At 46.2% G+C, this 22,913-nt stretch overlaps 1 protein-coding gene across 3 annotated transcripts; it reads right to left on the bottom strand.

Moving 5' to 3' along the window:
• Positions 1-250: 250 nt before the first annotated feature.
• Positions 251-20,357, bottom strand: ELP6 (elongator acetyltransferase complex subunit 6). 3 transcript variants are annotated; one of them, XM_061587013.1, is made up of 8 exons: positions 20,153-20,211; positions 17,552-17,614; positions 17,355-17,433; positions 15,023-15,093; positions 12,550-12,674; positions 11,665-11,866; positions 8,348-8,494; positions 5,524-6,711 (listed from the first exon to the last, which is right to left on the bottom strand). In XM_061587013.1, the coding sequence occupies exons 2-8, from the start codon at positions 17,552-17,554 to the stop codon at positions 6,583-6,585; spliced, it is 756 nt and encodes a 251-aa protein (XP_061442997.1). In that variant the 5' UTR covers positions 17,555-17,614; positions 20,153-20,211; the 3' UTR covers positions 5,524-6,582. The 3 variants fall into 3 exon arrangements, with proteins under 3 accessions (XP_061442996.1, XP_061442997.1, XP_061442995.1); XM_061587012.1 differs by lacking the exons at positions 5,524-6,711; positions 17,552-17,614; positions 20,153-20,211 and adding exons at positions 251-1,918; positions 20,216-20,357; XM_061587011.1 differs by lacking the exons at positions 17,552-17,614; positions 20,153-20,211 and adding an exon at positions 20,216-20,284 and having other exon boundaries at positions 5,527-6,711.
• Positions 20,358-22,913: the final 2,556 nt, after the last annotated feature.

Here is a 22,913-nt window from a genome sequence, read left to right on the forward strand (position 1 = left end):
TCCCAGTAGCACTGGGACAAGATCCCTGCCTGAGACCTTGGAGCGCTGTTCCCAAGCAGGAAGCGCGCCGTAGACCATACTGAGCTAAATGGATCAAGGAGTCTGACTCAGCATTCAGCACCTTCCTGTGTTCCTAACATGTTTATAGGCCACCCTATAGAAGTTCTTTAGGTGGCTAACAAAATAAAAACAAGAGCAAGTTAAAAGAATTGCAACAAAACACAATTAAAAGAGCAAAACAAAAAGGCCACTTTAAAAACAGAGCAAAGGAACAGAACTCTGAAGCATTAACTCCATTAAAAATATGAAAACAGAGGAATAAAAAGTCACAGAGCTGAAACAATATTAAACCACCACTTTAAAGGCCATGGAAAACAAAAGGTTTGTCTGGCATCAGAAAGACATTTAAGTCTTTTTGTCTGGCATCAGAAACACCTCTCTGGGGAGGGCACCCCATAGCCAGGGGGCTGCCGCTCCACAGGCCCTTTCGCGCAAGGCCACCTGCCATCTCTCTCATTTGGCAGGGCCTCAGATTATTTCTTCAAGGCAAGGGCTGCTAGATACATGTGGAAAGAGGGAGTTCTTCAGGTATGGAGGTCCCAAGCCATGAAGGGTAAGCCAGTGTGGTGTAGAGGTTAGACTTTTGGACTAGGATCCAGGAGACCAGGGTTCAAATCCCCACTCCACCATGAAGCTAGCTGGGTGACCTTGGGCAAGGCACAGTCTCTCAGCCTAGCCTACCTCACAGGGTTGTTGTGAGGATAAAATGGAGATGGAGGAGAACCAGGTACACCACCTTCAGCTCCTTGGAGGAAAGGTGGGACATAAATGTAAAAATAAATAATATAATTATGTCCAAAAGCAGCACTTCAATCCTTAAGCAACATAGTTCTCTCCAGGTGTTGTAACATGCAAACCATGTGCTGTAACCGTGAATTATGAGTTCTCCCCACATTTGACAGTAAATTATTCAGAGCAACAACAAAAACACTTCTAAATTAGCACATGAAATTTGTAAGCAGTAGGCAAGTACCTCAGTCTTCATGGTGGTTTCATTAAAAACATGTTTACCCCACCCTTTAACCAAAAACACTCCCCTTAGCCAGCCCTGACAGTAATTATATAACAATTATTTTGTCTGCGGCCTACACAGCCCTAAAGCATTCCTGCTTCTTTCTCCAAATCCGTATGACTACCTTTTCATAGCATTAGATAAATCTAAGCATTCAAGGGTGGGGCAGGTTATAAATCCAAAATAATAATAAAGTGAAAGAAGTATGATGAATCAGAACAGACTACAATCCATAGCAAAGCATTTCTTCTGTTTAGAACATTATCTCTGAAACCTCAACTGTTGCTCTAGGCGCTCATGTAATTTTTTTAACTGTGCCTGGGAATTAAAATGTGATATTTGCATAAACTTTTAAACCACCCTTCAACAAGTAATTCCCAGGGCAGCTCGCAAAATAAATAAATAAGCAAAACAAGAGTTAATAAGACAACGGCATTTGAGGTTTATAAAATTCTGCATGGCATGAAGAAAATGGATAAAGAAACGTTTTCTTTCCATTTCGTATAATAGTAGAACCCAATGGGGTCATTCAGGAAAGCCAAATGCTGGAAGATTTGTACATAATGAAGGACTGCTTCACACAGCACATAGTTAACCTATGGAATTCCCTGCCACAAGATGTGATGGCCACTAACTGAGATGGCTTTACAACGAGAACAGACAAATTAATGGAGGATAAAACTATCAATGGCTACTAGTCCTTATACCTATGCGTTTCCTTCAGTAATGGAGACAGTGCGCTTCTGAATATCAGTTGGGCATCTGGTTGGCCACTGTGAGGACAGGATGTTGGATGCCTTTGGCCTGATCCAGTGATAGGGCTCTTCTTAAGTTCTTAACATTTCTCTGTGAATAAGAAGGACTTGTTTATGTTTGAATTCACTTGATGTAAATGATAAGTTCTACGGTTTTAATAATTACTCTTTATTGTAAGGTTCATTTTACTTTGTTGTTGTTATGTGCCTTCAAGTTGATTTCGATTTATGGCAACCCTATGAATCAGTGACCTCCAAGAGCATCTGTCATGAACCACCCTGTTCAGATCTTGTAAGTTCAGGTCTGTGGCTTCCTTTATGGAATCAATCCATCTCTTGTTTTACTTTACTATGTTGTAAAGTGAGATCCCAGGGGATGGAGGGTGGTTTAAAATTGGAAATAATAATAATTCTCATCATGTTAAAATCTTTTCAGGTATTTAAAAGCCCCAGGAAAATAAAAAAGGACTTGGCCTAGTGCAGCCTTCCCCAACCTTGTGCCCTCTAGATATTTTTTTTTATACTACAACTCCCATCAACCTCATCAGCATGGCCAATGGTCACGGAAGATGGGAGTTATAGTCCAAAACACCTGGAGGGCACCAGGCTAAGGAAAGCTGGCCTGTGCCTAAAAGATATCAAGGACAGCACTAGGCAGGCCAGCCTGTCTGGGGAGAGAGTTTCAGAGATGGCTACCACAACAGAGAAGGCCCGCTCCCCAGTTACCACCTGGCTCATTGCATATGGCAGGGTCACCTAGAAATCTCAGTGCCCAGGCAGGTTGATACATGAGTAGGTACCCACTTCCCAGGCCATGTTCATCCCTAGAGGTAAGCACCAGCAACATTGCAACCTGCCCTATACTGAGTCAGACCATTGGTCACTACTGTCTACACTGTTTGGCAGCAGCTCTCAAGGATTCCAGACTGGGGACATTCTCAGCCCTACCTGAATAGGGTTCTAACTGACCTGACATATGACATCAGCTGTGGGGCAGGTGAGCATAGGTTGGGGCAGATAGCCTTGCAGGCCACATGGGGAGGCCTGGTGAGCCTAATTTAGCTCATGGCTTCCCCACCCTGGTCTACACTGACCAGCAGTGGCTCTCCAGGGCTTCAGAGTGTTGGAATAACCCCAAGCAGCCTCAACCCACAAGTTGGGAGTTGAACCACACACAACCACAGCGTCCAGTTTCCAGGTGAGAGTTTATCGATGGTCAGCCGTTCTCCCATGGTAGCCATCCTAGAGAAAAAGGCTTAACTCTTTACTGACTAAACTCCAAAGGTCTTTTGCTAGCTTCCTTGATTCGCAACACAAAAAGCTCTTTCTAATTACTCAGATCTCCCCTGCATGGCTGGGCCATAAACTGTCGCAGAGTGGACTGATGCTGGAAGTTCAGACAGACAAATTTGCCTGACTATAAAGGAAGTAACTTTAGAATGGCAGGGAGTAACCTCCAGTGTGGGGCAAAATGTAGCCTGTTGTATAAAGGTGAAGAGTCACATCCATTGCTCCACCCTGCAGCCCCCAGAAAGTGGTCCACGAGGGAATTTGGCTCTCGGGCTGCAAATGTTTCCCCATTCCTGCTTTAGAAGAACCAGAGCCCACTTACTAGTATTTTAAAAAAAATACGGGCAACTTATATTTTCTTCATGCCTGGCTATTCAATTGACACATTTTGCCTACTAAAATCAGAAGCTAAAAGTGTTCCTGAGCTCTGGATTTGCTGATAGGGCGGGCCTACTATTTGCTCTGCTCAATAATCAAAGATCTTAGACTTAACACTCCCTCCAGAACAAAACTGCAATCTGCCATAAGTGAGTGAAAGCCAGAGGCAGAACTGTCTCCACCCTCCCCTTGTCGACATATTCTTGGAGAAAAGGTCACTGCAGATTGGACAGCATCTTTAAGGCCTGTCCTTTTGAATAGAGGAGCCAAGGCCAAGACAGCTATTTGGGCAATTGCTAAATTTAGTTTAGCAACATCCCAACAGAACTTGTTAAGGGTGGATTCCAAACGGGATTAAAGATAGGTTTGGCTCAAACAAACATGAATCTAAATTGGCTCCTGAATTATGTGTTTATTCTATTATCAACAAACCTGCTGGTTTCACACCGAAGTTAAGGTTATCGCATGTTGGCTCAAGCTACACAAAGCTGAACAACTAGAAGCAAAGGCTGAGGCCTCAACTCTAACCCTCAGAAAAGCAGCACGAGGACTCCAATCCCCACATTTCTTCTTCTTTTTCACACCACAAAGAACTACTGAAGCCTTTGTGCTGCATTTCTGCCTTCAGAAAGACAGTGTGCTTCATGGAAAGAAAAGTAGGGATTAGGACTCACCACAAAATGGAAGTATGCCTTTCTCAACAAACCTCAAGAAGCCTTTCTTTTACCAAAATTTAATGTATATCTCCCTGGTTAAAAGTTGGATTAAAAAGGGTAAATGTGTCAGCACTTTTTAACATGCTGTACCTGCGGCAATTCTTATTGGATCACTTTGAAATTTGGCATATTTGTACACTTCAGTGTGTATGCCAGGTCTCATGTTATTATCTGAATAGGTGCTATTTTTATAAGCAGTAGAATCTTGAGGCTTATAATGAATCTTTCTTGGCTACGCCCCTTTTCTATTTATTATTTTACCGCATTTATATCCCACCTTTCATCCAAGGAGCACAAGGTGGCATACATAGTTCTTCCCCTCCACATTTTATCCGCACAACAACCCAGTGCGGTAGGTTAGACTGAGAGGCTGCGACTGGCTGTAGGTCAGTGAGCTTCCTGGCTGAATGGGGAATTTGAAATTCTGGTCTCCCAGATCCTAGTCTGACATTCTAACCACAACACCTCACTAGTGTATGTGTCCTGGCTCGCTTTCCTGAGTTACCTAATATGTATGCAAATTATTTCCCACCTTCTGAATGCGGCATACTTGAAGGCTGGAATGAGTCGTCCTCTTGGCTGACCTGCTATCATACATGCATGGGCACTGCAGAAGCGGTGTAAGCATGTGCAACAGCTGTACCCAGCTGAAACACAGAGCACTGTCAGTGGGCTCCACTTCCTGACCCACCTTGCTGACTCTTCAGGTTCTGCCCAAATGGCAGAATCATCTCAACAGTTTGCAAACCTACCAGCAGCACTGGACTCTGCACCCAACACCACGGCTGATGGAGCACCAGTTACTTTTAATGAGAGGCCCGAACTCTTCTAGCGTTTGACAAGGTACCTCACCAAAGGCTTCTGAGGAAGCTTAGCAGTCATGGAATAAGAGGAGAGGTCCTCTTGTGGATAAGGAATTGGTTAAGAAGCAGAAAGCAGAGAGTAGGAATAAACGGACAGTTCTCCCAATGGAGGGCTGTAGAAAGTGGAGTCCCTCAAGGATCGGTATTGGGACCTGTACTTTTCAACTTGTTCATTAATGACCTAGAATTACGAGTGAGCAGTGAAGTGGCCAAGTTTGCTGACGACACTAAATTGTTCAGGGTTGTTAAAACAAAAAGGGATTGCGAAGAGCTCCAAAAAGACCTCTCCAAACTGAGTGAATGGGCGGAAAAATGGCAAATGCAATTCAATATAAACAAGTGTAAAATTATGCATATTGGAGCAAAAAATCTTAATTTCACATATACGCTCATGGGGTCTGAACTGGCGGTGACCGACCAGGAGAGAGACCTCGGGGTTGTAGTGGACAGCACGATGAAAATGTCGACCCAGTGTGCGGCAGCTGTGAAAAAGGCAAATTCCATGCTAGCAATAATTAGGAAAGGTATTGAAAATAAAACAGCCGATATCATAATGCCGTTGTATAAATCTATGGTGCGGCCGCATTTGGAATACTGTGTACAGTTCTGGTCGCCTCATCTCAAAAAGGATATTATAGAGTTGGAAAAGGTTCAGAAGAGGGCAACCAGAATGATCAAGGGGATGGAGCGACTCCCTTACGAGGAAAGGTTGCAGCATTTGGGGCTTTTTAGTTTACAGAAAAGGCGGGTCAGAGGAGACATGATAGAAGTGTATAAAATGATGCATGGCATTGAGAAAGTGGATAGAGAAAAGTTCTTCTCCCTCTCTCATAATACTAGAACTCGTGGACATTCAAAGAAGCTGAATGTTGGAAGATTCAGGACAGACAAAAGGAAGTACTTCTCTACTCAGCGCATAGTTAAACTATGGAATTTGCTCCCACAAGATGCAGTAATGGCCACCAGCTTGGATGGCTTTAAAAGAAGATTAGACAAATTCATGGAGGACAGGGCTATCAAGGGCTACTAGCCGTGATGGCTGTGCTCTGCCACCCTAGTCAGAGGCAGCATGCTTCTGAAAACCAGTTGCCGGAAGCCTCAGGAGGGGAGAGTGTTCTTGCACTCGGGTCCTGCTTGCGGGCTTCCCCCAGGCACCTGGTTGGCCACTGTGAGAACAGGATGCTGGACTAGATGGGCCACTGGCCTGATCCAGCAGGCTCTTCTTATGTTCTTATGAACTACTGTAGAGCTAATTTCAGTCTTTTTTTCATTACTGACATTGTCCACAAAGTAGCTCAGACCAAATTCAGGATTCAACACAGGGTATTGGGGGGGAGAGTAGCCAAGGGGGCCGTTCTGTGCCCAAACAAACCCCATCAGAACACCACAGTCACTGAACCGTCCCTGCCAAAGCCAGCTTCACGAAGAAGGCTCCTTCTGTATGTCTCTCAATCCCACAAGCTTTTTGGAAGGGCAGTGACTCCTTCCGCATCACCCCCACCCCAAAGTCACAGCACAGCTGCCGACATCCCCCTGGCAAAAAACACGACGTTCTTCTCCTGGATCTTGTACTGGTAAATGCGCAGGAGATCCCTCTCTGATTTCATCTCCCATGAACTCCGTTGGATGATTGATAACTGCAGCAAAGAGAAGATAAGGGAGGGTCTTTCTGTTTATATCTGGGGCAGGCTCTTTTTCTTAAAAAGGGAGGAAGAGAGAGAGGCTGAGACAGGCAGTGATGGGAATCTTTGGCCTCCCCAGATGTTGCTGGACTACAACTCCCATCATCCCTGACCACTGGCCGTAAAGGCTGGGGCGGATAGGAGCTATAGGCCAAAAACATTTGAGGAGTCTGAGAGGAGGTATGATAGCACTCTTCAAGTCCTTGAAAGGTTGCCACACTGAGGAGAGCCAGGATCTCTTCTCAATCATCCCAGAGTGCAGGACACGGAATAATGGGCTCAAGTTGCAGGAAGCCAGATTTCGACTGGACATCAGGAAAAACGTCCTAACTGTTAGAGCCATACGACAATGGAACCAATGACCTAAGGAGGGGGTGGGCTCTCCGACACTGGAGGCCTTCAAGAGGCAGCTGGACAGCCACCTGTCCAGGATGCTTTGAGTTGGATTCCTGCATTAAGCAGGGGGTTGGACTCACAGAATCATAAAATAGTCAAGTTGGAAGGGGCCTACAAGGCCATTGAATCCAGTGCTGAATAGAGGGGAGCTACTACACACAATTTGGAAACTACACTTCTGTTAATGCAATCAAAAATAGCATTTGCCTTTTTTACAGCCACATCACCCTGTTGGCTCATATCAGCCTGTGACTCAACGGCCTTATAGGCCCCTTCCAACTCTACTGTTCTATGCTTCTATGAACACTTGGGGGGGGGCTTGAAAATAGGCTCCCCACCCCTAAAATATGTAATACCCACCCCACCTTAGAGTCTCAGGCTGGGTCTCCACATACAGATACAAAAACTAACCTAGAGATGCTGGGAATTGAACCTGGGACCTTCTACATGCAGAACAGATTGCCACTGAGCAACAGCCCTCCAGGGGAAGCTTTTTGGCCCAGTGAGCCAGATCTTTATCTCCCCTACCCCCACGGGACAACGAGATTGGAGAGATGATGCCCAAGCAGGCCTGAACTCCCCATACATCAGCTCAGGCACAGGGAGTTCAACTCTGCTTTCAGCAGATGCATCTCTAACTGCCCCACACTTGATGTCACATATTATGTCAGGTGTAGGGCAAGTGCGCTTGGCTTGGGGGAAATGCCCCAGGCAGGCAAAATGGGGAGGCCTGGCAGGCCAAGTCCAGCCTTCAGGCTGGGGGTTCCACACCCCTACTCTGTAGCAATGTAGGGAGCTGCCTGTACCAAGTTGCCTCTACTGGCTCAGCTAGCACTGTCTACATTGACTGGCAGTGGCTCTCCAAGGTTTCAGGCATGGCGTCTCTCCCAGCGTTACCTGGAGATCTCACTGGGAATGAACCTGGGACCTTCTACATGCAAAGCTAATCTCCACCACTGAGCTGCAGCCCTTCTCCCAACGTTGAAAGGATGCTTTCCCCAGGTTTGTTGAGTGGATGACTGACAGAACACAACACTGCAACATCATGAATCCTAGAATGGCATGTGTGTGTGTTGCATGCATGTAGCAGCCAAGACAATATGAATGCTAGAACAGAGCATGGGTGTGTGGGTGGCTGGGTAGGTGGGTGAGAGAGAGAGAGAGAGAGAGAGAGAGAGAGAGAGAAGCGGCTCACCTGCCCATGAACGTCTTTGCAGTAGCCAGTTGCCAGGCCTTCTGCCGACAGGACCCAGTTGCTCTGGTGATGGAGAGCCTTCACAAGCAGCTCGTTCTCCTCGTCCTCTGAGTCAGCACTGCTCTGCACCATCACGGCCAAGTTCCCCTGAGCCACAAAGCATCACAATGGAGTTTGGGGGGTGACATTTCCACTCCAGTATTAGTGCCAGTCAGGAGATGCCAACAAGATGCCCCCAGTTCCCTAACTACATGGTACCTGCATTCACCCAGATTTTTAACTGTTGAAAGTAACAGGCCCACCTGTTTCATTACTTGTATATTTTATATAGAATGTATATTTTATTTAAATACTTGCATATTTCTAAATGGAGATCTTAGTTGGCATCTGTTCCTGGTTTTAACTGATGTTATGCATGTGCTGCTGCTGTTGTTTTTAAACTATTTTTTTATATATAATTGGTTTCTTTTAATTGGTTTTATATATGCAATTGTTTTAACTGTTTTATATATGTAACTGTTTTATATCATAAATCATTTTGGGGTGCTTCATGGAAAGCTATTTATAAATGAAACAAATAATATTTTATGTAAATTGCTTAGAGAGCATTCCAACAGCTATTTATACCAGGCTGAGGGGAGGTGGATACGGCAGACCCCTGGCTGAGCCAGCAGGGCTCCGGCTCAGCTGGGCTCCACTGGCAGAAGCCCCTCATCCCAATTCTGGGACCCTGCCGGCTCAGGAGGGGTCTGCTGGGGAACCCCAGCCCAGAGGAAGGGGAGCTGGCAGAAGCCGGCATAAGGCCCCAAAATGGGGCATTCCGGGGACATGTCAGAGGAGGAGATGGGAGAGGAGGCTTAGGCAGCATCCAACGCCTGCTGGGAATGCTCCTGCACATCCTGATCCAGGCCAAAGTTACGCTGCAAAAAAGATCGGTCTAGGAAAATAATTACAATGGGAGTCTATGGAGAGAGCTCACTCCCTGGTAGGGGTATTCGTGAGAGCCGGCTTTTACTCTCCGGTCCCTGTGCACGACTCCTGGATGAGCTGGCATTCAGCTGCCCGGAGGCTCTTGAATGGCAACTGGGTACCACAGACCTTCCCGCTGGCTGCTCTTCCAGCAGCACCCCTTCTGCCGGCTTGGCCTGAGGTTTTTGATTAACTGGTATATAAATCTTGTTAAATAAATAAATAAACCAAAATCTATTTATTCTTTTCTCCTTTTAATCATTGGCAAAGTACCCAGTTTTCTGTTCTTTTTCCCTAGCAGGTAAACAAAATAAAATCTACCAAGCTTATTGTCATTTTGAAGCATACAGTCTTGGCTCAAGCGCGCATCACTCCCTTCAAGGGAAGACCAGTTCTCCATTTTTGTTTATTACTTCTGTTTGTTACTTGCCCCATAAAATATTCTCTAATTAAAATTAAAATATAACTACAGTAAAATTCAACATTAAAATCTTCAATGATTAAAAAAAACCCCAACTTAACTTAAAAATAAACTGCTAAATCTCTTCAAGTATAGAAAGAACTAAAAGCCACAAAAAACTAAAAACTACCCAAACAGCATCAACCAGAGACATTTATTTGGTTTTTAAAATTAAATTTATATCCCGCCCTTCCTCCCAAAGCGAGCCCAGGAATATTTGTTATTTTACAGCAGGGATAGCCAATGTGGTGCCCTCCAGATGTTGCTGGACTACAACTCCCATCAGCCTCAGCCAACAATGGTAAGGGATGATGGGAGTTGCATTATCCAGAGGGTACCTCATTGGCTACCCTTGATTTACAGTATTTCTTTGCTGCCCCATAACCAAAATTATGAATCTAACATTTGTAAAGTTTATAAGATCTTACAAAAGTCTGTTGAGGCTATAAATGATGTTAAAAGGCCTTTTCTGTGGGCACAGGCAAACCTTTCTAAGGAGAGCATTCCACAGCTTGGGGCAGCACCCCTGAGATGGCCCTCACGGGCACTCTCCATACTAATCATACTGGTCCTTTTGGTGACCAGTTTGCAGTTTTTTATGCATGGTTGTTCGTTCCGTTTTTTAACAGCAGGGGTAGGGAACTTTTTTTTTTTTTTTTTTGCTCTGGGGGCCACTTCCACTCGCCAGCTTTGATAGGCGGGTGGGACAACTCTGCTGTGCGACAGGAGCACACTTTGCTCCAAGCAAAGGAACAGCAAAGAGCTCACTTTAAGCTCCCAGTTGTTAGTTTGAAGTCTGCATCTGCCCCAAATGTCAAGTGCAAGGCAGGTGGGCATGGTTTGAGGAAAACAGGCTCGCAGACCAAACTGGTGGCCCTGGGAAGCCAAGTACAGCCTGTGGGCCAGAGGCCATCCACCCGTTTCTTGTTACATGAGGCCATTAGGAAATGTTCATGGGAAGCCCACCAGAAGGGTGCTCAATAGAAGACTGCTAGATGAACAGGGTTTTTCTCCACGCCTTGCCTGTGGTGGAACGGCAAAGGCTGCTGGTTTTAGACCAGGAAGATATAGAAAACCTCAAAGAAATATTGTACCAGCTTCGGCTGGTGAGACAGCTGTGGCCATTTCTGGACCAGGATAGCTTGACCACTGTTGTCCACGCACTGGTAACCTCTAGGCTGGATTACCGTAATGCGCTCTATGTGGGGCTGCCCTTGAGGTTGGTCCAGAAGCTGCAGCTGGTGCAAAATGCAGCAGCGAGACTGCTCACTGGAGCAGGGTATTGCCAACATGTCACCCCGCTACTGAAGGAATTGCACTGGCTGCCCATTTGCTACCGGGCCAAGTTCAAGGTTCTAGTTTTGGCATACAAAGCCCTATACAGCTCGGGACCAGGATACCTGAAAGATCGTCTTACCCCTTATATACCCAGTCGATCACTGCGCTCTGCAGGTGAGGGCCTCCTGCAGATACCATCTCATCAGGAGGTTCGTTCTGCACAATATAGGAAATGGACCTTTAGTGTGGCAGCACCTACCCTGTGGAATTTCCTCCCCTTGAATATTAGACAGGCACCATCTCTGCTATCTTTTTGGCGCCGTTTGAAGACTTCCCTCTTTCAACAAGCCTTTTAGGTTGAGACCCAGTCTGCATCTGTGTCACAATTGTTTAATATGTTTTTAATAATGTTTTTAACCCTTTTTAAACGTCTTTTTTAATGTTTTTAATGCTGTTTTGTTTTAATGTATTTTAAGATCTGTTTTTATGATGTTTTAAAGTGTTTTAGTGCTTTGTTTGCCGCCCTGGGCTCCTGCTGGGAGGAAGGGCGGGATACAAATCAAATAAATAATAATAATAATAAATAATAATTGTACAGCCACCGCAGTACCTTAAGCTGAGCGATCACTGTGACTCTGCAATAATGGATGAAATCAAGAACGTCCACCAGCTTCACACCCAGGCTCAGCAAGACACTGAGGTTGTCCACAATGAGCACGGGGCACTTCCACGAGTCTCCCACAGCAGCAGCGACAGGGCTTAGGGCTGTCCGGACAAACTCGTAAAGCACCTTCAGGTTTGAGCCGTCTCCGCTGCATGGGATGGAAGGTGGCAAGAGAAAGTTACCACTCTAATTGGAAAGATATTCAACAGACAGCCATTTCTTCTGCTCCGGATCCCAAACTTTGTCAGCCTGCACTGGAACGGGCAACTCAACCACCACCGAAGGCTGCTAGGATATTGGCACAGGCCAGGCAGCCAAAACTGACCTACATTTTTCATTTGCCTATAATTGACTCCACAGGGTATTATTATTAAGAGTGCGTCAGATGCCAAGGTGTCTGTACAGAGCGGCATGTACAGAGGATCAGGCCAATCTACTCCAGATCCACAAAAAACCACCTTCTCCAGTACAAAGGAGAAGCACCACATTACTGAAATGTATGCAGTAAAGAAGGTGCTTCCAAAGAGCCAGTCTGCTCTGGATCTCTCTGTAGAGTCTTTGAAGCACAGCTACCTGCAGGAGGGATGGGGGAGAACAGGGGTTCCTCCTCATGATGAAGGCTCAGGTGTGGCTTTTTCAAAGAGCTCAGCTGCATCCACCCCTTCCTAGCCAGTAACCTCAAAAGGGCCAACTCTACATACACACACCTATATAACAGATGCAATCTGACATCTTCCCCCAACCCTAGTTACCTGGGAATAAGCCCAAATGAATTCAGTAGGACTTACTTCAGGGTAGGCATGGTTAGGACTGCACTGTAGGATTGCTTACCTGATGAACTGGAAAGGACTGGCTTCTCCCATCTGCTGCTGACCAAATAAGACATCGTTTGAGGATTTCAACCCTTCCAAAAACACAAGCTGGCCTCGTTCTTTGGCTGCAGTCAGACTGACTCCCTGGAAAACAATATTTGGAGGGGAAGAAATGCAGTTATTGTTTTTTGCAAACAAAAGCCGGATGTGTTTAAGCATCTGTTCTGTGAGGTTTCCTGATGTGACTGCCTGCCTCCCACATAACAAAAGGAACATTCGTCATCTACCATTCCATGTGGAAGCCGGTACTGAAGGCCCACACGCCCAAACCATTGCATGGTGCAACAGCCCATCAGTTTCAACAAGAGATGCCTATTGGTCCACAAAAGGGAAGCTTATGCGTAGGAACCACCTCAAGCCCACAGAAACATCTGGGGTTCCTTGCGTATTCATGCACAGCAAGATCCCACATGAGTTTCTATTCACAGAAAGCACAACATTGGCACTTGTTTGCCACATTCGGTGGATCCCCATTACAGATAACAGATCACCAAGTGGAAATAAGTTTTTTTTAAAAACCAGCATCTCCCAACCAAGATTCTTTGCTCTGGATTAACCCTGAAATTATGCCATATATCTAGGGGTAGGCGTATGGCACAATTTCTGGGCTGACATAGGACAAAGCAGAATTGTCTCCCAGCAATTCAGCCCCACTGCTATTCTGTAATGATCTGAACCTTTATTTCCAATTCTCTTCATCCAGAAAGATCCTAAGCGGTGTGATCTGGTAAGACAGGCACAAAGATGGCTGAGAGGACATAAGAGGACTTCTGCTGGGTCAGATCAAAGGTCCTTCTGGTTCAGCATCATTGCCTCCCTACAGAGCCAACGGGAGTTGCAGTCTAAAACATCTGGAGGGGTTGGACTTGATGGCCTTGTAGGCCCCTTCCAACTCTACTATTCTATGATTCTATAGAGGGCATCAGGTGGCTACAGAAACACAGATGCCACCACGGCCACCCTGCCCACAAACTCCACAACTTCTCATTCAGTCTTACAGCACCCAAATTGTTTCCCTCACAATAATCACTTAATAGTCTGAGACCAGAGAACCTCAAGGATACTGCGGAGCTGGAAAATGTTCAGAAAAGGGCAACCAAGAGGATCAAGGTGTTTCTCCCTCTCTCATAATCCTGGAACCCAACAGGGTCATCCAATGAAGCTGAATGTCGGAAGATTCAGGGCAGATGAAATGAGATATTCCTTCACACAGCATGTAGTTGGCCTATGGAATTTGCTGCAAGATGTAACGATGGCCACAACCTTTGATGGCTTAGAAAGGCATGCAGGCAAATCCATGGAGGACAGTAGTCATGATGGCTATGTGGTACCCTACCGCCAGAAGCAGTAAGCCTCTGAATACACCAGTTACTGGGAATCACGAGCGGGGAGCATGGTGCTCTTGTGCGCAGGTCCTGCTTGTGGATGCCCTTTGGCGAATCTGTGGGAACAGGACGTTGGCCTAGATGCGCCTCCTTTGGTCTGACCCAGCAGCCAGGATCTTCTTATGATGTTAAGGGCAGCTTGGTCTCATATGAACCTGTCCCCATGTTAAGATCACTGGAGACCTGTCTGTGGCTTCAGCCACTTTCCAAGGTGAGATGGGTGGTTTATTTATTTATTTATTGCATTTGTATACCGCCCCATAGCCGAAGCTCTCTGGGCAGTTTACAACAATTAAAAACATTAAAAACAAATATACAAATTTAAAAACACATTTTTAAAAAGCAATTTAAAAACACATGCTAAAATGCCTGGGAGAAGAGGAAAGTCTTGACCTGGTGCAGAAAAGATAACAGTGTTGGTGCCAGGCGCACCTTGTCAGGAAGATCATTCCATAATTTGGGGGCCACCACTAAGAAGGCCCTCTCCCTTGTTGCCAGACTCCCAGCCAGGCCCTCCCTTAGCATGTGTGGGCCCCGGGGCAAAAGCACAGTTAGGGGCCCCCCACATTTGCTCCGGGTCACCGTCTTGGTCTTGGCCGAGTCGCCGTAAGTGCGCAGGCACCAGTCCTGGAACTGCCGGCCCAGCTTGCTGTCCCCGGGGCAGCTACCGCTCGCTGACTGCAGCAGGAGCGGCGGCGGCAGCAGTTTCGGCATGGTAGGCGAGCGAGCCCCTGTCCCGGGCTGAGAGAAAGACAGTAAGCAAGCACTGCGCCCTGCCTGGTGTGGCAAAGGCGAGCAGGCAGGGAGGGAGGAGCCGGCTGGTGAACAGATCGCCAAGCGCAGGGGGGCAACTGCCCTGCTTCCCGGTGCCTAGGGGCGGCTCTGCTCCCAGCTTCCCTCGGAGTAGGCACCCAGAGGAGGGCCTTGGATGTTGAGTGTAGTGTACAGGTGGGTTCGTGTCGGAAGAGGCATTCCATCGGGTATTGTGGTTGACAGAGATTGGAAGGCAGGACTTAAATGTTTTAAAATAAAGTCCACATGGCTTACCAGCTTTTGGGCCACAATGTTGTAGTGACTGAAGGACTGCAGAAGGGCCACGAAACAGACTTTACAGCCAGCTGGAACAACAAGAAAAATACAACTTGCCTTGCTGGTAAGACATCCCATCCTCAAAGCAGCTGCAGCACAAAGGCAGTGTACACACCGTACACTGAAAGCACATTCCCCGCCCCACCCCAAGAATCTTAAGAACTGTGGTGTGTTACGAGTGCTGGGAATTGTAGTTCATCCCTCACAGAGCTACAGTTGTTTGAATGCCTAATCACCAACTTCCAAAGCAGCTACTTTACTTCCAACTTAAGGATGGAAAACGGAACATCAGTGGACAGCAAAAGAGGTTTAAAGATGTTCTTAAAGTGAATCGAAAAAAATGTAACATGAGCTTCAAGAGCTGGGAAGTCTTGGCCAATGAGCGTCCCAATTGGCGGTCCGCCATTATCAAAGGTGCTGTGGACTTTGAAGAAGCACTAGTACAGGGCAAATGGGACAAGCGAGCTAAGCGGAAGGCACGTCAAGCAAATCCTCATCGCGACCGTCTTCCATCTGGAAACCTATGTCCTCAGTGTGGGAGGCTGTGTGGATCCAGAATTGGCCTCCACCGTCACTTACGGACCCACTGTTAAAGACCTTATCTCAGAAAACAATCTTACTTGGCCAGGAGTGAGCGCCAATGATGGTTATGACTGCTGGGAATTGTAGTTCTGTGAGGGATGAACTACAGTTCCCAGGACTCTGGGGAGGAAAATGTGCTTTAACTGTATGGTGTGTACACAGTAAGACCAACAAGAAACCAAACATTCCTTGGGGTGGAGGAAGGGAGGCAGCACACCTTTGCCACTGTAATTTTTGTCGCTGTTCCAAGGTGTTCCCACCCTTTTGTAAAGGCTCAGATCTTTCCCCGAACATACCACAGATTCCCTGCAAGACACAATTATTATTTTTGACTGTGCTTGCCCAAAACCACATGCTCTCTTCCAAAACCACATATTGACATCTGGAATCGTTCTTTTCCTCACATGGAATGGAGTGGCGCAACTAACAGAGACCGTCACTCACAATAGGATGCCACACTTTACATACAGAAAGTCACAGATTAACAGCACAAACCTAACCATGTCTAGTCAGTCCCACTGAATTCAGTGGGGCTTATTGCCAGTTAAGTAGGGCTAGGATTGCAGCCAAAGCCTACAATCTTATGCACTCTTGTATGCACTGAGCATGATGAGACTTCCGTCTGAGCAAATATGCATAGGAGTCCCTGTCAGTTCCTGCCCCCAGCATCTCTGGTTAAAGGATCAGAGGTAACAAACGGGATCAAAATTCTGCCCTAGACTTTGGCAAGTCACTGCCAATCAAGACAGGATATTGTGTAAGGCTGACCAACAGTCTAAGCTGGGTTAGGGCAGCTCCTAATATCTTAGAAATAGGAATGCGAGGAGGAGAAGTCCATGGGTGGGGTAACACGCCTGGGAGTTACAAAGGGGCAGAAGAGTCTATGCAGCGTGGGGAAACTCATCCCAAACTTGGCAGCCTGTTTTAGACACTGCCTGTGTGTTTCCAGACATCTGAACACTGTGGTCCCATCAACAGGGCCAGACTGTTCAAGTGTAGGCAGAGTGGAAGAGCCATCCATCAGTGGTACAGCTTTGCATACAAAAGATCCCAGATGCAATCTTCGGCATCTCCAGACAGGGCTGCCTGGGAAAGACTCATTGTTTGAACCCGTGAAGAGCCACTGTCAGTCAGCATGGAGCTAGATAGACTAACAGTCTGACTCTGCATAAAGCAGTTTCCTGTGATCCATGAAATGTGTCCCAGCTTTATGCTCTAGGAGTCTATGTACAATATCTTCTTCCTGACATCTGAAGTGAGGTGGGTGACGACTGGTTATGCGGTCTTCTCAGATGTGGGCATTCCAGTTGCAGGTAAGCTCACCTGGCACTAACCAAGCTTTTTGGCACAGGGTAAAGACTTTTATTTTTTTAAAAGCCTTCCAGCATGGAATAAAAACTGGCTGACTGTAGAGGTTTCACCACTCTGCTGAATTCTCTACGCTACTGTTTGTGTTTATTTTAATATCAATTATATATTAATGCATCTACTACTTTGCTGACAGCTTTGTTGAAGGGTGGCCCAAAAAAACCCTTTTATGTAAATAAATAAATACACACTCACACACATATATACATTCCCCACAAAACTGGTGTACAGATTACATACACAGACGTGCCACTCTTCTTTGCAAGACATTTGTATCCCATTTTCCAAAGCTCAAAGCAGTTTCATTTTTATAAATGTTTTTTTTAAAATCCCTGCATACCTTTCAAATAAAAGGAAAGAAAATGGTGGAGTAGGAAGCTGGCATCTGTCTTGTCAGCACACAGCAGGGTGAACTTGCCCTGGAAGACAGAGATGGAAAAAGGTAGGTAGGGTTATCAGCAGCAGTGGATGATCAGATGCAGTCCCATAGCATTTAAGATTTCTGCAAATAGTCCCTCTTTCCTCACTGGGTCTCACCATAGCTGCTGAAATTGGATGCTGGATTGGACCAGTGGGCTGGTTCAGTAAAAGGGCAGCTTCCTGCAATCCAGTAAGCAGATAAATGAATTTGTCGGAAGAATTTCACACTTGTGCTCTGCTATAAAGCTCACTAGATGATCATAGGCAGACCTCTCTCGGCTCATTTTGCCTTCCTCACAGGTTTGTTGCGAGAACAAAAAAAATGAAGGCTGCAAAATACTTTGCAAATTAAAAGCAGGTTACAACTGGTAAGGACTATTACACAGTACCATGGGGCTTGGAGATTGGGAGCGGGTGGAGAGATAGCTGGAGCCAAAACATCATCATGGTGTGAGACATCCACTCTAGAAGTAGTGAACAGAGGCAGAAGAAGCAAAAGCAGAGAGATGGTGGGCTGCAGAGTGGTCAAAGGCAGTTTTTCCCCCTTTGCATTTCCAAGGATGGGCATGTTTAGCCTGGAGAAGAGGAGACTGAGGGGAGATATGATGGCACTCTTCAAGTACATGAAAGGTTGTCACATAGAGGAGGGCTAGGATCTCTTCTCGATCATCCCAGAGTGCAGGACACGGAATAATGGGCTCAAGTTGCAGGAAGCCAGAAAAACTTCCTGTTAGAACCATACAACAACGGAACCAATGACCGAGAGGTAGTGGGCTCTCCGACACTGCAGGCCTTCAAGAGGCAGCTGGACAGGCATCTGTTGGGAATGCTTTGATATGGATTCCTGCATTTGAGCAGGGGGTTGGACTTGATGGCCTTATAGGACCCTTCCAACTCTATTATTCTAAGATTCTGCATGCAAGGCATAGGAATACAGGAAGCTGCCTTATACTGTCAAGCATTCTCCCATTAAGCTAGAGCCCTTCCCCAAGAATTTGCTCTCCATTGTCTCTTGCAAGCACATCCCAATGCCTTTCGCTTTCTTTTTAAGGATGGGATATAAAAGTTATAAATAATGAAAGATGTCAATGCAGCTCCTTCCATTCTGGCTTCCCCCGCAATCTTTAAAACAGGAATGGGGAGCCCACAGCCTTACAGATGTTAGTGAACATGGGAATTTCAGTCCAACGACAATTGGCCACATTGGCTGGGCCTGATGGGAAATGGAGTCCCCAAAAACATCAGGAGGGCATGTCTGCTTTAAAGCACATATAATTTTAAAGTACAGCTAAACTGTAACTCTCAGCGTAACAACTTGTGTCGACCACTGCGCTCTGCAGGTGAGGGCCTCTTGCAGATACCATCTCATCAAGAGGTTCGTTCTGCACAACACAGGAAACGGACCTTTAGTGTGGCGGCACCTACCCTGTGGAATCCCCTCCCCTTAAACATTAGACAGGTATCATCTCTGTTATTTTTTTGGCACCTATTCCTCTTTCAACAAGCCTTTTAAGTTGAGACCTTATCCTAGTCTGCGTCTGTGTTGGAATTGCCTTTTAACATTTTTTTTAACCTTTTTTTAAAAACAATGTATTTTTAACCTTTCTTTTAAGATGTCTTCAAAGCTTTTAAAAATGTTTTTAAAGTTGTTTTGTTTTAATGTATTTTAAAGTCTGTTTTTATGATGTTTTAAAGCGTTTTTAGTGCTTTTGTTTGTCACCCTGGGCTCCTGCTGGGCGGGATATAAATCAAATAATAAATAAATTGTGAAGTACCAAAAAAGAAGAAGCCCTAAACACTTTGGCAGCTGCTAAAGGGCAATTGGTTCCATAAAAAGTAAAAAGAGGCACTTCTTTCCCCAGGTTTGTGGGGAGAAGGGTCACTGCTGCAAGTTTTATTTGTAACTGGATTCCGTATTTTGTTCTATACTGTTAAAATTTTACTGTTTTGTGTTTGGTTCAGATCCACCCTGGGACTTTCGGGTGAAGGGAGGATGATAAATACTTTAAATAGATATAGATATTTAAATTGAAAAATAGCTGCAGCTATTTCTCTCTGTCTGGGAGATACAGCCTCCTCTCCGTTTTTGAGGGCACTGAGAAAACCCTCCACCTCTATATCTCTGGCATAGGGTTGCCAGGTTCATGGCCTGAGACTGATCCTGTATCTTTAGGAGAAGAAAAAGTCAGCCAAGTGCAAGTGTTCTTGCCCTGTAATGGGAAAAACCACAAGGTGGAATTGTTCCTTCCCCCTGCACAACTTTTAAAAATACACAGAAGACCTCTCAGTTGCCAGGCCCAGCCTCCAAGAGGTCTTCTGTATCTTTAAAAGTTGTGCAGGGGGAAGGGAGAATCCCACCTTGTGGTTTTTCTCATTACGTGTTGCAAGAACACCTGCACTTGGCTGACTTTCTCTTCTCCTAAAGATACAAGATCAGTCTCAGGCCATGAACCTGGCAATCCTACTCTGGCGCGACCATTATTTTGATTATTACAGCATAAACCACCCTGGTGCCCTCCACATGGTTTGGACTACAACTCCCATCAGCCCCAGCCAGCAGAGCCCCAAACATTTCGAGGACACTAGGCTGAGCTTTAGCTTCATGTTTAAAAAAGGCCATCGAGGGAAAAGACTACAATTCCCAGCATGCCTCGCTCCCTCTCAGGTAAAGCGCGCATTGCCTCTTGGGAGCCAGGGTTCCAGTCCGCCTCTACCTACCCGTCTCCCTCCGCCCAAAGTGGGGCTGAAGGAGGCCAAAGCCTTCCAAAATGGCCCCCTTACCTGCTCCGGCTTTTCGACGGAGACGCCGAGCAGCTCATTGAGCTCCGCGAACATCTTCCATATGTGCTACGGCGTCCGCCGAGGGACTAAAAGGCCCCGCTCTGGAGGAGCTTGTGCGAGGGAGGGCGGGCCTTAATGCGGCGTGTTAGTGCACTACGCATGCGCCTCCTTGTCTCCGTAGAATCCACAGGCGCCCCCTCTCGGACGTCAGTTTGCTCGCCGGTTTGCTCAGCACAGGCAGGCAAGCAGGCGGGCGGGCAAGGGGATTATGCAGGGAGAGTTTTTCTAATGAGGCCCTGGAAACTAATAGCAAGGGCTGTAGCCTCTGCCTTGCATGCAGAAGATCCCAAGTTCAGTCCCCCGATGGCACCTCCAAGTAGGGCTGGGAGAGAACCCTGCCTGAAAAACCTGGAGAGCTGCTGCCAGTCAGTATTGAAATACTGAGCTAAGTGGACCAATGGTTGGACTTTGGTATAAGGCAGCTTCCTATGCACGTAAAAGCTGGTGGCACTTGCAGGGGCATCACACCAGTTGCAGGGGAGTTGCCCCTGTGTTAATGTGCCTTGGATTGCATTCCGCCTAACCGGTGCTGAGCCAGTGCAGGTCTTGCTGCAATAGGGTTGGGCTGTTAAGCTTGAAAAACAGTAAACCATTTACCAAGAACAGCCATCCCCAATCTGATGCCCACCAGCTAATTTGGACTATAGTTACCATCATCCTCAGTCAAAACAGCTGGGGAACCTGTGCCCCTCCAGATATTGCTGGACTACTCCTATCATCTCTAATCATTGGGCATACTGGCCGGGGCTGTTCTTACACTCCAACTCCCATCAACCCTAGCCAGCATGCCCAATGGTTAAGAATGATGGGAGTTGGAATCCAGCAGTATCTGGACACAGGTTCCCCAGCCCTAGTCCAAAAAATCAGGAGGGCAACAGGTTGAAGAAGAAAGCTGAGCTATAGCTTCATATTTCAGCCTTCACTAACCTGATGCTCTCCAGCTGTTTTGGACTACAACTCCACAGTGCTGGCCGGGGCTGATGAGAGTTGGAGGGCATCAGGTTGGTGAAGGCAGATTTAGAACAAAGTCGTCTTCAAATGAACGGGGCTGAGGTAAAGATACTTCAGCCAGGTCTACATGGGGACACATGTGAGATGTCTGGCTGCATCAACACTGTCAAGTCACTGACAAAGAGGCAGCAAATGGCCTGACTTGGCTAAGGGCCCACGATGACACACACCTAGACTGGTTGGTTGTGATACACTCTACTCAGAGCAGTCTTTTAAGAGTTTCTGAAAATGACAGTGATGATGACGAGCTGTAAAAGAAGACAGAGCTACTGCACCTTTAAATAAAAATTATTGTGGTGTAGTAGTGGTTAAGGTGTTAGACTACGACCTGGGAGACCAGGGTTCGAATCCTCACATAGCCATGAAGCTCACTGGGTGACCTTGGGCCAGTCACTGCCTCTCAGCCTCATGAAAACCCTATCCATAGGGTCGCCATAAGTCGGAATCGACTTGAAAGCAGTACACACACACATATTTCTTACTTTTTATCTATTGTTAAGAGCCAGTGTGGTGTAGTGTTAAGGTGCTGGACTACGACGTGGGAAACCAGGGTTCAAATCCCCATACAGCCATGAAGTTCCCTGGGTGAACTTGGGCCAGTCACTGCCTCTCAGCCTCAGAGGGAGGCAATGGTAAACCCCCTCTGAATACCGCTTGCCATGAAAACCCTATTCACAGGGTCGCCATAAGTCAGGGTCGACTTGAAGGCAGTCTATGTCCATTTCAAGATCTCCAAGGCAGGCTGGTTATGATGCAGGACAGTGCCTGCCTAGCAGTGGAGACTGGTGGCTCCAATGTCAATGGGGCAGTGAATCCACTCTGGGTTTTAGTCCCAACTTTCAAGGAGCTGTTGAAGGTGCTTTCAGCACCACAGTGGTCCATGCATTGGTAACCTCAATATTTTATTAATGTAATGCAGTTTATGCAGGTCTGCCCTCATATCTGGTCCGGAAGCACATAAAGCACACTACTATAATCTTGAGGTTACCAATGCATGGACCACTGATCAGGCACTTGCAGCCCAGGAACAGTTGCAGCAGGTATACCAGCCGGAGTTGGTGAAAAGCATTCCTGGCCACAGAGATCACTTATTTATTTATTGCACTTGTATACCGCCCTATAGCCGAAGCTCTCTGGGCGGTTTACAGCAATCAAAAACATTAAAACAGATATACAATTTAAAACACATATTTTAAAAACAATTTAAAACACAATTTTAAAATTTAAAACAATATAAAAACAATATTGGGCCTCAAGTGACAGAGATGGATCAAAGAGTACCCCCAGATTGCATACCTGCTCCTTCAGAGGGAGTGCAACCCCATCCAGAACAGGCAACTGACCTGTCTTGTGAATGGTGATTGGTTAATTTTTGTTAAAAGTGTTATAAACTGCCTGCACAAATGCTGTGCTAAGACAGGACCTGAATATTTCTAAGAAACAAATGTGGGAATCCCTTCTGCTAACATGATATACAAACTGTCTAAAGGTGCAATTGTGTGTACAGAATTTCACCTTGAGACAGTTTATGTTTCAACAGGACTTCTTTTTGAGCAGACATGTATAGTCTTGCACTTCTGTGGCTGCAATTCTAAACATGCTTACCAGGAAGTAAGAGCCACTGAAT

The sequence above is a fragment of the Rhineura floridana genome, chromosome 10, assembly GCF_030035675.1.
Source record: "Rhineura floridana isolate rRhiFlo1 chromosome 10, rRhiFlo1.hap2, whole genome shotgun sequence".
Classification (NCBI taxonomy): Eukaryota; Metazoa; Chordata; class Lepidosauria; order Squamata; family Rhineuridae; genus Rhineura; species Rhineura floridana.

Coding starts and splice junctions, on each gene's coding strand:
- ELP6 (XM_061587011.1), bottom strand. CDS start 20,269: ATGTTCGCGGAGCTCAATGAGCTGCTCGGCGTCTCCGTCGAAAAGCCG. Junction 17,434..20,215: donor CCGTCGAAAAGCCGGAGCAG/GTAAGGGGGCCA, acceptor TCTGTCTTCCAG/GGCAAGTTCACCCTGCTGTG. Junction 6,712..8,347: donor GCAAAGACGTTCATGGGCAG/GTGAGCCGCTTC, acceptor TCTTTGCTGCAG/TTATCAATCATCCAACGGAG.